This window comes from Chrysemys picta, chromosome 3, assembly GCF_011386835.1.
Source record: "Chrysemys picta bellii isolate R12L10 chromosome 3, ASM1138683v2, whole genome shotgun sequence".
Taxonomy (NCBI): domain Eukaryota; kingdom Metazoa; phylum Chordata; order Testudines; family Emydidae; genus Chrysemys; species Chrysemys picta.
Window position 1 is genome coordinate 166,810,384 of NC_088793.1, and position 13,351 is coordinate 166,823,734.

General features: G+C 43.0%; 1 protein-coding gene across 5 annotated transcripts in view; it reads right to left on the reverse strand.

Moving 5' to 3' along the window:
- PPP2R5A (protein phosphatase 2 regulatory subunit B'alpha) overlaps nt 1–13,351 on the reverse strand; it is a 174,683-nt gene that overhangs the window by 54,103 nt on the left and 107,229 nt on the right. For all 5 annotated transcript variants that reach the window (XM_065590650.1, XM_005306320.5, XM_065590651.1 and 2 more), the window contains one exon: nt 12,002–12,198. In XM_065590650.1, the coding sequence (XP_065446722.1) occupies nt 12,002–12,198 (197 nt within the window). The remainder of the gene's footprint in view (nt 1–12,001; nt 12,199–13,351) is intronic.

A 13,351-nucleotide genomic window follows, 5' to 3' on the forward strand; every position in this document is an offset into this window, starting at 1 on the left:
TTGCTGGTTGGTGCAATGGAGGCTGGTGTCTGCCAGATGACTTTGGAAGTATCTGGAATCGCCTTATTAATTGGGAGGGCAATGAGGAGGTGGTGTGCAGAATATCCACCAGCTTGTGATGTGTATCTGCCACCTCTTGTAGGGGAATCTGCAGATCATCTCCACCTTCTTGGTAAGATTCAGAAAGTTCTTAAAATTATCACCTAGTGATGGGGGCGAGGGGCATTACAGCCTCATCTGGTGGAGATGAGAAGTTGCTTTGAGGGGTAGCTTCCCCTTCAAGACATTCTTCCTGTTCTGCAAAAGCTGCTTCCTCACCTGGCTCAGGAGCGCTGGACAGCCAAACTGTAGGAGACCATTGGTAGACTTTCTCTGAGAGACACTGGACAGCCGTAACGTGTGGGATGTGGATGTTGCCCAAGAATCCCAATACGGCTATTGCAGGGGGAGGGGGGGCATGGCATGGGCAGTGGGATTACCCCAGGGGACTCGTGCCACAATCATTGGTCGGCTCGGTGGAATTGAGGATGACCCTTGTATTGTGATGGCAGGCCAGGGAAATGACCTCCTCCTGGTCACTGTCAGATTCGTCAGCGGGTAAGGGTAGTACTGATGGGGTATTGGTGGTACACGGTCCAGTGCTGAGAGCGATTCCGTGTGCTAGGATGGGATCAGTGCCTGGGCCCCAGTACCAAATAATGGGTATTGTGGTTCTTCCCCAACCATCAGGTCTCCAAGGTACTGGAGCTCACGCGGTACTGTGGGCTCAGTCGTACGTTGTCAGTACCGATGGTTGAGAAGGTGCAGAGCACTCCCTTGTGGAAGCAGAGAAAGAACTGACAGGAAGGGGATGCAATACATGACAGTTCGTTAGCAAGAGTCAGGCTAACTGTAACCCTGATAACGCAAGATTTGTAGAAGCGAGGATTGTGTGAGGCAAGTGAGAAAGAACTGTGTAAGAAGTCATTATGACCTGGTATAGATAAGGTGTAAAAGACCTTGTGTAAATAAGGTATAAAAAATATTGTATGTTGGCAAGAGTCAAAACAAGTGAGGAAATGAGATATCAAGATGGCCTATGTATAAACAAAATGCAACTGTTGCTCATTATTGTCTGTAACAAAAGGTATAAATGCTTGCTGTAATTGTTTACCTGTTGAGAGACCTGCTTAGCTCTCTCCCTCTGCGCAATTGTGAGAGTTAATAAAGCATCTGACTTGCTATACCTAAACAAATAGTGAGAACTCTGTTTTTCTCCGACAATTTGGGGGCTCGTCCAGGATGGCAACGCCCGCAGAGGCACCGGCAGCTGCTACGGATCGTTCCCCTTTGAACCCCATGGCGCCACAATAGAGGTAGGAGACCTTTTGAAATCTCTATTGGGGTGTCGGAGGAGGACTGTCCGTGGGGCCGTCTGTCCCTGTTGGGCTCACGCCATCCGAACTTATTGACTGTGCAGCAAGGTCAGATGCTGAGTGGCTTAGGGGAATTGTTGCCACCCCCTGTATGCATATGCGAGGTGCATAGGTATGCACCGGTGTTGAGGGGTTGTTACCGCCTCAGGAGGGGTTTTTACCGCTTTGAGTGATGCATTGAGGTACTTGGGAATAGTACTTGGAATAAGGCCTTGGTGTGTGTGTGTTTGTTTGTGTGTGTGTGTACACCAGTGTGAATTGAGTGTTAATAAAGCATCTGACTTGCTATACCTAAACAAATAGTGAGAACTCTGTTTTTCTCCGACACCCTAGATGGGAGCTTTGTCGCACCTGGTACCGAAAGTTTTCTCGGTGCCACTCTTTTAGAGACGGTACAGTAATTGTCTTTCTCCTTAGGGGGCGGTATAGTTGCTTCAAAGCTTGAGCCCCTGGCTTCTCCAGGTGGTGCAGTGGAGCTCATAGCGGAGGCCCCCTCTGGGTACCATGCTTCAGAGACACCGGTACCAAGGTGGCTGCACTGGGGAACTCCTCTGGCTGGCCAACGACTCAGAGCTCTTTTGCCCCCTCTCCCCGAGCGTTTATGGGGGGAAATCTACTGTTTTTTTTCACAACTCTACTCCCTTTGAAGTTAAAGGCTCTGGGGTTGATCTGCGATCAGCACCAGAGTTCCCCGGAGACTGAAGACTCCATAAGGAGGAGTTTTAACTTCAGCTCCCAGTTCCTGCGAGACCGCAGCTTTAGTTGGTGGCAGGGGGAGCACTTCTGAGGTATATGGGACTCTCCCAGGCACCAGATACAGTAAGAGTGTCTGGCTGTTACAGGAATCGACTCCTTGCAGGAGAGGCACCCTTTGAAGCCAGAATACCCTGGCATGTCCCTGGAGGCAGGGGGAGGCTATCACCCTCTAGCAGTGAGGAATGCAAAAGAAAGGGCTTCTTTCCTCCTCTCTCTCTTTTTTTTTTAATCCTGAGTAAAAAGGAAACACTAACTATTAAGGAGAAAAAAAGAAAAAAACAACTACTACTTATGCTAATAACGCAGATAAGGAAGGGACAACTGCTTGCTCCATTCGAGGCCAAAGGTATTTGAGAAGGAACTGAAGGGAGTTTGCCTGTGTAGCGCTAGCTAGCCTCAAGGCAGACCACAAGTGAGGGAGAGCACATGTGCGGGCTCAACAGACACTGCTACCAAAAATCTCTGATTAGAGGTGATGGGGCACAGGTACAGTAACTCCTCACTTAACGTTGTAGTTATGATCCTGAAAACTGCGACTTTAAGCAAAACGATGTTAAGCAAATCCAATTTCCCCATAAGAATGAACGTAAATGAGGGGGTTAGGTTCCAGGGAAATTTTTTTCATATAGATAGACAGATAGAATAAGTTTTAAACAAACAATTTAATACTGGAACACAACAATGCCGATTGTGAAGCTTGGTTGAGGTGGAGGAGTCAGAGGGTGGGATATTTCCCAGGGAATGCCTTACTGCTAAATGATGAACTAGCAATTGGCTGAGCCCTCAAGGGTTAACTCTCACACTCTATAAGGCAGCAGGAATGGAAGGAGGGGAGACAGCATCAGAGAGACACACACACGGTGTGTGAGAGAGAGAGAGAGAGAGAGATGCGCATTTTCCCTTTAAGTACAGCTGAACCTACTCTTAAGTACGCTGCCTTGTTAATTAGATCAGCTTGCTGAGACCACAGCTGCTGCCAGCAAGCTCCCTCCATCCTAAGCCCAGTCGTGTGTGTCCCCTGCTCTATAGAAGATGGGGTAGGCAGGGTGCAAGAGCAGGGGACACCCTGACAGCCTCTCTCTTCCTCCCCTCCCCCCCACCCCCCGCACAGCAAGCAGGAGTCTCTGGGAGCAGCTCCAAGGCAGAGGGAAGGAGCAGCACATGGCGGGGGCGGGAGGGGAGGACAGCTGAACTGCCGGCAATTGATAGCCTGCTGGGCAACTGCTGCACAGGGAACTTAGGGGAGCAGGAAGCTGATAGGGGGAGCTGATAAGGAGGCTGCCGGTCCACCCTGGTTCCAAGCCCCCACCAGCTAGCTGCAACGGGCTGCTCTTCCTGCAAGCAGTGGACAAAGCAGGCGGCTGCCAAACGACGTTAGAAGGGAGCATTGCACAACTTTAAACGAGCATGTTCCCTAATTGATCAGCAACGTAACAACGAAACCACGTTAAACGGGACAACTAAGTGAGGAGTTACTGTACATCCAAAGGTGGAACATCTATAGGGACACTTCTCAAAGAAGAAGCCCGAGTCCCCACCTCCGCAAGAAGAGAGAAAAAGGAGAAGCTGAGAACCAACTCTGCCATAACCCCCAAGGACCATATGCCAGTTAAGTATAACCAGAGCATGGTTGATCCAACCCTCATCTTTCCCATACCAAACATGCCCTTTACTCCACAAGAATGCCATTTGTGTCAAGGCCTGGAGGAAAGGTGATATAGGAACTGGCTACATAGTTTCCACCCACTGAGGACTATCCCATGCTGATTGAATCCTCTACACTACAGGGAGCTGTAGGTGGCTTCCACTGCCATTGCATCACCTAAGCAGTGAAATGGTGAGCAAGACTGAGCAACATAACATAAGAACGGCCATACTGGTGTAGGTGTCATTAGGCATAATCAGGCCAATGGTCCACCTAGCCCAATATCCTGTCTTCTGTCCGTGACCAATGCCAGATGCTTCAGAGAGAATGAACAGAACAGGCAATCATCGAGTAATCCATCCCGTCATCCACTCCCAGCTTCTGGCAAACAGAGGGAAGGAAAACTCAGAGCATGGGGTTGCATCCCTGATCATCTTGGCTAAAAGCCACTGATGGACCTATCCTCCATGAACTTATCTAGTTTTTTTGAACCCTGTGATAGTTTTGGCATTCACAACATCACCTGGCAACACGTTCCATAGATTGACTGTGCGTTGTGTGTTTTTTGTTTTAAACCTGCTGCCTCTTAATTTCATTGAATGACCCCAGTGTTCCCTCTAATTTTTTATGTCCATGTGCAGAATGAATTTTGTTATGTGCACCACTAAGGCGGTGATGTGTGGCGGGAGTGGGGTTGAGGGGTTTGGAGTACGGGAGGGGGCTCAGGACTGGGGCAGAGGGTTGGGGGCTAAGGGCTCCAGCTGGAGGTGAAGGCTCTGGGGTGGTGCTGGGGATGAGGGGTTTGGAGTGCAGGAGAGGGCTCAGGGCCAGGGCAGAGGATTGGGGTGAGTGCTTTGGCTGGGGGTGAGGGCTCTCGGGTGGGGCTGGGGATGAGGAGTTTGGGGTACAGGCTGCCCCAGGGCTGCGGCTGGGAGAGGGGACTCCCTCAAGCCTCCTCTCGCTACAGCAGCTAAGGGCCGGGGGAGGGGTACGTCTTCCCGGCCGCAGCAGCTCCGACGGGGCTGGGCCAGCAGAGCGGCACCTCTCCTGGCCTGTGCCGCCCTTGATAGCCTGCTGCGCGGCCGTGCAGCTTAGAGTAAACTTAGGTGACCCCTGTTTTTTGGGGTTATGTGAAAGTGAATAAGGAAGTGTTATTTACTCTTTCTCCACATCAGTAAAGATATACACCTCTATCATATCCGCTCTTAGTCATCTCTTTTCCAAGCTGAAAAGTCTGTATGAGGAGATATTAAAAAGACTGGGACGATATTCTATACCCCTAATCATTTTTGTTGCCCTTTTCTGTACCTTTTCTAATTCTAATATATATTTTTTGAGATTGGGTGACCAGAACTGCACACAATATTCAAGTGTATTCAAGTATTATCAATTTATACAGAGGAATTATGATATTTTCTGTCTTTTTATCTATCCCTTTCCTAATGGTTCCTAACATTTTTTTTTTTTTTTTGGACTGCTGCTGCACATTGAGTGGATGTTTTCAGAGAACTATCCACAATGACTCCAAGATCTCTTTTTTGAGTGGTAACAGCTCATTTAAACCCCATAATTTTGTAAGTATAGTTGGCCGTGTCATTACTTTGCATTTATCAGCACTGAATTTCATCTGCCATTTTGTTGTCCAGTCACCCAGTATTGTGAAATCCTTTGGTTACTCTTCGCCGTCTGCTTTGGAATTATCTTGAGAAAAAGACTGAGCATCTGCCACCAAAAGTACTTACCTTAGCCCCTGAACCTCTCAATCACTGTTGACATTACCACCATTCTGTTTGTCATTCAGGCCTATAACATGTGCATCATCTTCAACTCAGGCTTCTTGCTAGATCCTCACATCCAAGCTATGTCTAAATCTTGCTGATTCTTTCTGAACTGCTCAAAAGTAAGATCTCTCATATCCATCCATCCATTAAAACTCATCCAAGCTCTCATCATCTTGTGTCTTGATTACTGTAACTTTCTTTTTTCTGGCCTTGACAAATGCAATCTTGCCCCACTCATATCCATTCAGAGTGCTGCTGCAAAAATAATTTTCCTAGTCTGTTTTAATCATTTCACCTCTTTCTGTGATTTCTTACACTGGCTCCTGCATTTCTATCATATCAAACATAAGCTGCTTGTATTCACTTTCAAGACACTTCATAGTCAATCCCCATCCTACTTGTCATCTCTTATTCACTACTGAGCTGTGGATGCTTACCTCTGATTGGCCCATGATACCAGCCTCTATCATTCACTTGTTAAATTTTTCAACAACCAAGCACCTTTGTGCTTTCTCACATGATTTCCCACGTGCATGGAGGTGCTCCCTGTAAACAGTTGCAAAGCTATCATTATCCAAATTCAGAACCTTCCTCAAAAACTCTCCTTTGCCTACAAAAATACTTGATAAAGGTTAGGCTGTTGGTATGCAGAGCCCACTGCCTATATTACTGACCAATACTGCCTCATTGTTCACTTGTACTCCCCCATGTGAGTCTATCGATTAAATATAAAGCAATCTGCCAAGCCTAATCTGTCTCTTGGTCAACTGACCAGTCAAATAATGTCAACTGACCACTTATTTGATCACAGTCAAATATTTCAGCAACAATGCTGATGCAAGCCATGGCCTGCCATTCTGACTGCATCATGGTGCTATCTGTTGCTAGCTTACCTAAACATCTTGATCACTCACTTTATTAGATGCTAATGCTACCTGTATTGAAAAAAAACGAACATCTTGACTGACTGGAATCTTCTAGAATAAGCACTGTATGTATGTATGTATATCTTTATTTGTATACCAGGCCATTAACGTACATGGTGGTTTACAAAGCACATTAAACAAGTTAAAAGACGCGGTTCCTATCCTGAAGAGCGTACAGTCTAAAATGACGAGATAAACATATTGTAATTAACTCAGAAAGGAATGGGGGAGGGAGAGCAGGGTTCACAGTTAAACCTCCTTTCTCCAACACATAACGAAAAGATGCAAAGCCATTAAGCTGCCTGTAGAGTTGGCCTGCTGCCTACCTCATATAAGCACATTTTAAATGACTTTTCTTTAATAGTTCCTCTGTGTTTAGTTTATTTCTGTTTAATTTTATTTCTTTTTTGTAACTGTTCAGTCTTGAATAATGTTAACATTTAAATGATAACCTAACATTGCTAAAAAAACTAGTAATTATTCTTTCATTTTTTAGATCATTTCATTGTGTTCTGCATTTTTCTGAGTTTACAAAAACTAAATTACTTAACTTAGTTATTTTATTAGGCATAAGTATCTAAGGCTAAGCCTACTGGAGACCATAGAGTCTTACTCTTTGTTACTGTCTAATAAATTGGTGCTTTAAAATAGTTGACTATTTTTGACATTCGACAATATCTGACCAATGTCTGACTTGCCAATTGACTGATTATTTTTGGACCAGTCAAATGCCCAACCTACGCTGAGTAAACTTAGATGGTTAAATTACTAGCGGCCACCTGAAATCTCATCTACACTAACATTGCTATTGTTTACTGCAACCAGCGAGGCTGAAATGGCAGTGGTAACAGGAGGACATTTTTGGCACAAAAGTCTAATGCATGAACACCCCTGGTATCACTAAATGTTAAGGTCACTGGAATACAATACACTCCCAGGTCTTTCTGCTGACAAAAAACAAACAGTACAGATAATGCCAGCCAACGACATACTGTGAATTCAGTCTTCTGTCTGAACCTTCATCTGGACTATTTACACCAGGTTTTATCAAACTATGTGGCAATTCTCACTGATGGGGCATGATGGATAATAAGATCTAATATGGTTAGAAGTTCATTTAGACAACCTTTAGGAGGAAATGGCTTGACCCTTAATACTATCTGCAAAGGCTATGGACAGTCTTAGGGGAGCTTCTGAATGATTTGGTCTTGTCCAGGTAGCATGAAAGAGCCCTAACTACAACAATTGTGTTTGCCCCTTGTTTCAGTGGCGCTTGGGGAAGAAAACTAGGAAATTAATCAACTGGATTTAAATGAAAATCTGACACAGTCTTCAGCAGGAACTTGGTGAGACTTAAGAGTCACCTTACCTTTATGGAACACTGTAAAATGGATCTGCAATAAGGGTGTGAATTTCCCCTGCCCTATAACAGATGTTAGTTATGGATACTAAAAAGTCAGTGTTCACAGACCAATAGGGAGAAGGAGGGGGGAATAAAAGCAGTTTGCTAAGGGTTCAAAACAGGTCTCCATTAAGCCAGATAACAGTATGTTATGGTTTTAGGAAAGAATAGGCTCTCAGATTGAAGGAAAAACAAAATCATAGAAATGTAGGGCTAGAAGGGACCTCAGAAGGTCATTTAGTCCAGACTTCTGTGCTGAGGCAGGACCACGTATACCTAGGCTATTCCCTACAGCTGTTTGTCTAACCTGTTCTTAAAAACCTCCAGTGACAGGGATTCCACAACATCCTTAAGAAGTCTATTCTAGTGCTTAACTATCCTTAAAGTTAGAATGCTTTTCCTAATATCTAACCTACACTCCCTTACTGCAGATTAAGACCATTACTTCTTGTCCTACCTCCAGTGGACATGGAGAACAAATGATCACAGTCCTCTTTAGAACAGCCCTTAGCATATTTGAAGATTTATCAGGTTCTCCTCTCAGTTTTCTTTTCTCAAGATTAAGCTTGCCTCGTGGCTTTTAACCGTTCCTCACAAATCAGATTTTCTAAATCTTTTATTACATTTGTTGGTCTCCCCTGGACTCTACAATTTTCCCACATCTTAAAGTGTGGCACCCAGAACTGGACACAATACTCCAGCTGAGGCCTCATCAGTTCCAGAAAGAGTGGGAAAACTACCTCCCATACCTTATATATGACACTCCTGTTAATATACCCCAAAATACTAGCCTTTTTTGCCACTGTGACACATTGTTGGCTCATATTCAATTTGTGATCCACTATAATTCCCAGATCCTTTTCTGCAGTACTACTGCCTATCCAGTTATTCTCCATTTTGCACAACTGCATCCACTTTTGCACACGTGCATTTGATTTTTCCTTCTTAAGTTCACTACTTTGCACTTGTCTTCATTGAATTTCATCTTGTTAATTTCAGACCAATTCTCCAAAATGCTTCCAATCCCTCCCAGTTGGTGTCATTCGCAAATTTTATAATCAGACTCTCCACTCCACTCTCCAAGTCATTAACGAAAATGTTTGTCATGGGTCTGGCCATTGACCCTGGACCTACTAGAGATGTCCTCCCAGTTAGACTGTGAATCACTGATAACTACTCTGAGTATGATCCTTCAACCAGTTATGTACCCACCTTCGAATAATTTCATCTAGACCACATTTCTGTAGTTTATGAGAATGTCATGTGGGATTGTGTCAAAAGCCTTACTAAAATCAAAATCTATCAAATTTACTGTTCTCCCCCATCAACTAGGCCAGTAACCCTGTCAAAGAAGAATATTAGGTTGGTTGGAATGATTTGTTCCTGACAAATCCACATTGGTTATTATGTTATCTTATGTTATCTCTAGGTGCTTACAAATTGATTGTTAAATGATGTGTTTCAGTCTCCTTCCAGGTATCAAAGATAGGGTGACTGACCTATCATTCCCCAGCTCCTCTTTTTTCTCCCTTTCTAGTGAGACAAGATGGTCGATACAGTATGGTGGGTCCTGCGCTTTTCTTGGTGGGGGGGGCTAAAATACCACCCCTTACCCCTGCTCTTGGGGCACCAAGGGCCCCACTAGTGGCCCAGGAAGGTGGTAAAGGAGGGAAGCGGGGGAGGGTCTGGGTTTGCTCCTCACTCTGAGTCCCAGCCCCTCTCAACCCCTGCAGGTTCTTACCCTCTTCCTCCTTGGGTAGGGTACCTTCAGTCCTTAAACGCTGGGGGAGGGAAATGTCCCTCCCCTGCTGAGGCAGGGTCTCCTTTACACCGGTTTTCTGTTCCTCCAAGTCTCACAGCACACCTCCAAGCTCCAGTCCTCTCTCCTTCCTCCTTCCCCCTGACTGCCTGAAGCAGGGGGTTTTATTAGGTTTCTAACAGGGCCTTAATTGATTACAGGTGCTCCAATTAATCTGTAGCAACCCTCCCTAGTCTACAGGGAACCACGCCTTAATTAACCTAGGGTTTATATACTTCCCTTCTACCACTTCCCACTGCTCCCTGGCCCTCCTGTATCACACTAGATATATGTACTATGTTTGCCCTTCTCCAGTCCTCCGGGACCTCACCAGTCCTCCATGAGTTCTCAAAGATAATTGCTAACAGTTCCAAGAGTTCTTCAGCTAGTTTCTAGGTTGATTCCGTTACGCCCTGTGCCAACTTGAATATATCTAACTTATCTAAATATTATTTAACCTGTTCTTTCCTTGTTTTGGCTTGTGTTCTTTCCCCCTTGTAAATATTAACTGTGTTAAGCATCTAGTCACAATTAATCTTTTTAGTGAAGACTGAAGCAAAATAGGCATTAAAACACCTCTGCCTTCTGATTTCATTATTAACTCTCTTCCCACTAAGTAGTGGACTACACTTTCCTTCATCTTTCTCTTGCTTCTAGCATATTTAAGAACGTCTTCTTACTGCTTTTTATGTCTCTTGCTACATGTAACTCATTTTGTGCCTTAGCTTTTCTGATTTTGTCCTTACATGCTTGTGCTATTCTTTGTATTCAAAAACCATTTTTTTGAGGAAGGTTTCCTATCTGGTTGTCCCCAAGGAGCCCAATAAGGCCAAGACACTGTTTTAAGTGGCTAGGGGCTATATGGGTGGAAACCAGGGTGGATGTTTCTCATGAGATCCAAAAAGGGTAGAGGAGATACTCTATTGAAGATGCTTCTTGTTGTATTTCTGGGTGACTGTCCCAGATCATATCTTCAGTAGATCTCCAGAAGTTTCTGAGTCATCATGCTATCTTCTGTCTCAACTTTCTGAGCTCAATACCCTTTTCCCTGTGACTACTTTTCAATCAACTTTTCATTCCACTCCCCTATACACCTGTCCTCCATCCAACAGTCTCCCTAATGGCCTCTTCACTATACTTGACCCTCTTCTACTGCCTAATGCCAGTTTTCTTCACCTTAAACACCCAGCTAGAATCTCTCGATCACCGAGGAGAGAAAGGAAAATTTAGCTAGTTTTACAACAAGAAAGTGGAAAAAAATTGGGTTCAACAAGGTATGGGGAAGAATTATTCTATAACTAGATAGTAGACCATACTTATGAACTTGTTGTCAATCCATCAGTATTACTACTACATTTCAAGTCACAATGAGGTTTTACAGATCCCTCTATTTGAGAGAGAGCTAAGAACAATTTTTTCCTCCTATATTAAAGTCTTCAAACTGTTCCTTAGAAGATTATAGATTGGTAAATTAAAAGAGCTATCGGTCAATCAAGATTTAAATACATGGAATATATATGTCAAAAACAAAAAGTGAATGAGAAGCAGAGATTGCTTTGAAACACAAACATCTCTTCCTTATATAACAGAAGAACATCGAATAGAAAAAACACAAGTTACTGTGGGTAACAATTGTAAATAATTTCTTGTTTGTTCTATAACCACAGTAATTTACAGAAAGAGCTCTGCAGTACACATCAGTTTATGCTGATTCTAGACTATACAGTTACACCTAAATGATTTAAGGTAGTTGTAAGTGCATTTACTCTGAGTATGACCAGTTCCTTCCTCCCTGTAGAGAAACTTCCTTTCTATTGAGTCTAACTTAAATGAGAATCTCTCCTGGAGTTTTAGCTCCAATACTCACCCTTACGAGTCCATACATCTATTGCAATTCTCAAGTGTGGAAGCACTGGCAGAACAATTCAAAATGTTCTAAATTTCTGAACCTTGTGGGATATTTTTTCAGCTTGTCCAGAAGCTACCTTTCGTCATATGTCACATCTAAAAATTTAGCTATACTACATTTACCGTGCTATATCAAATAAAGCAACTTTTCAGATTTGACAAATTCAACAAAGCTTTCTAAATAATTCTTTAGGCTGTTTGAGTTGGTTTACTAATGAACTATACTAAATTTACAGGCAGTGTCAGCCACAGCAATGCTCTACAACTACTGTAACAATATAAATTCAGACAAGCTAATGATCAGTAAGAAATATTTTATTTAGTTTTAAATATATCAAATAAATACTGTTCGACTTCAGTTTTTACTTACCATTTTCACTATGTCAGCATATGCTGACTCAACAATCACACCACGAGTTGTTGAAACATATTCAACCAGTTCATTCAATGTGGCTCTCTTAATTTCTTTGCTCTTCAGGTCTGAAACAGAGTCCATGAAGTCAAACAGTATACAACACTGCTGCAACTTCTGACAAAAGAGATCTTGCTGTTCATTTGAGGTGGCATCTATAAGCAGAAAAAAGAAAAAAGCCACTTAAGTTTTTAGAAATTGAAGCATTGATTTCTAAATATCGTATCAGCCATAACTCAGTATTAATAAGGAAGATTAGTTTTGGGTGGCAAGCACAAGAGATCAACGTTCAATACGGTTGCATCTAAAATCAAAATTGTTTGTGCCGCTAACATGACATTTAACGGAGGTTTTGATGATATATCCACAGTGAGTAAGATTTTAAATGGGAAATACATAAAATGTAATTAACGGGGGGGGAGGGATAGCTCAGTGGTTTGAGGATTGGCCTGCTAAACCCAGGGTTGTGAGTTCAATCCTTGAGGGGGCCATTTGGGGATTTAGTTAGGGATTGGTCCTGCTTTGAGCAGGGGGTTGGACTAGATGATCTCCTGAGGTCCCTTCCAACCCGGATATTCTATGAAATAGAGAAATTACGCTTTTTAAAAAAACTAAATGTATTCTACACAAAAAACTTAAAACAAGTACCAACCCCCCACCATCACCACAGAACTAACCACTCAGTCATGTGACTTGTTGCATTCCAGCCACTAATTCATTATTACATTGTCTATTTAAAAGTTAAAAAATCTGCAGGGCAGATACCTTGTTTTTTTAGCCATATGTAAATCTCTTGCCATCATAGGATGAATGTATCAGTAGAGAATTGACTCTGGTATTTCACAGAATTTTCACAGAAACTATTTTATCCTAGATTTTCACATCTTAAATTAACTCATTAAATTTCTCTAGTCTATTTTACTATTTAAATTCTCCAGTTTGAACAATTTGTGATCACTTAAGACCATATGTTTGTCACGACTAGGGCAGCATTTTCATAAAGCATCAGTCTTTGTACATCCTCCCAGCCTGCTACTGAGCAAAATTCTTTCATTAATGCTACAATTTGGATCTGTGGCAGAGTGATGTTAATAGTTTTAGAGTATTAGAGTATTAAATTACTAAGCCATATCAAACTTACTGGAAAATAAATATTTTTTGCTCAAAATATTGTGACCATCTGACTTTTGCATACAAAGTCACAACAAATGCAGGCACAGTTGTTATGGTTAATGACAAATCAATTCAACTTCACACCACTTACTGGAATTCAATGGTGGGGAGGGGGGGATTTTCCCTTTTCTCACT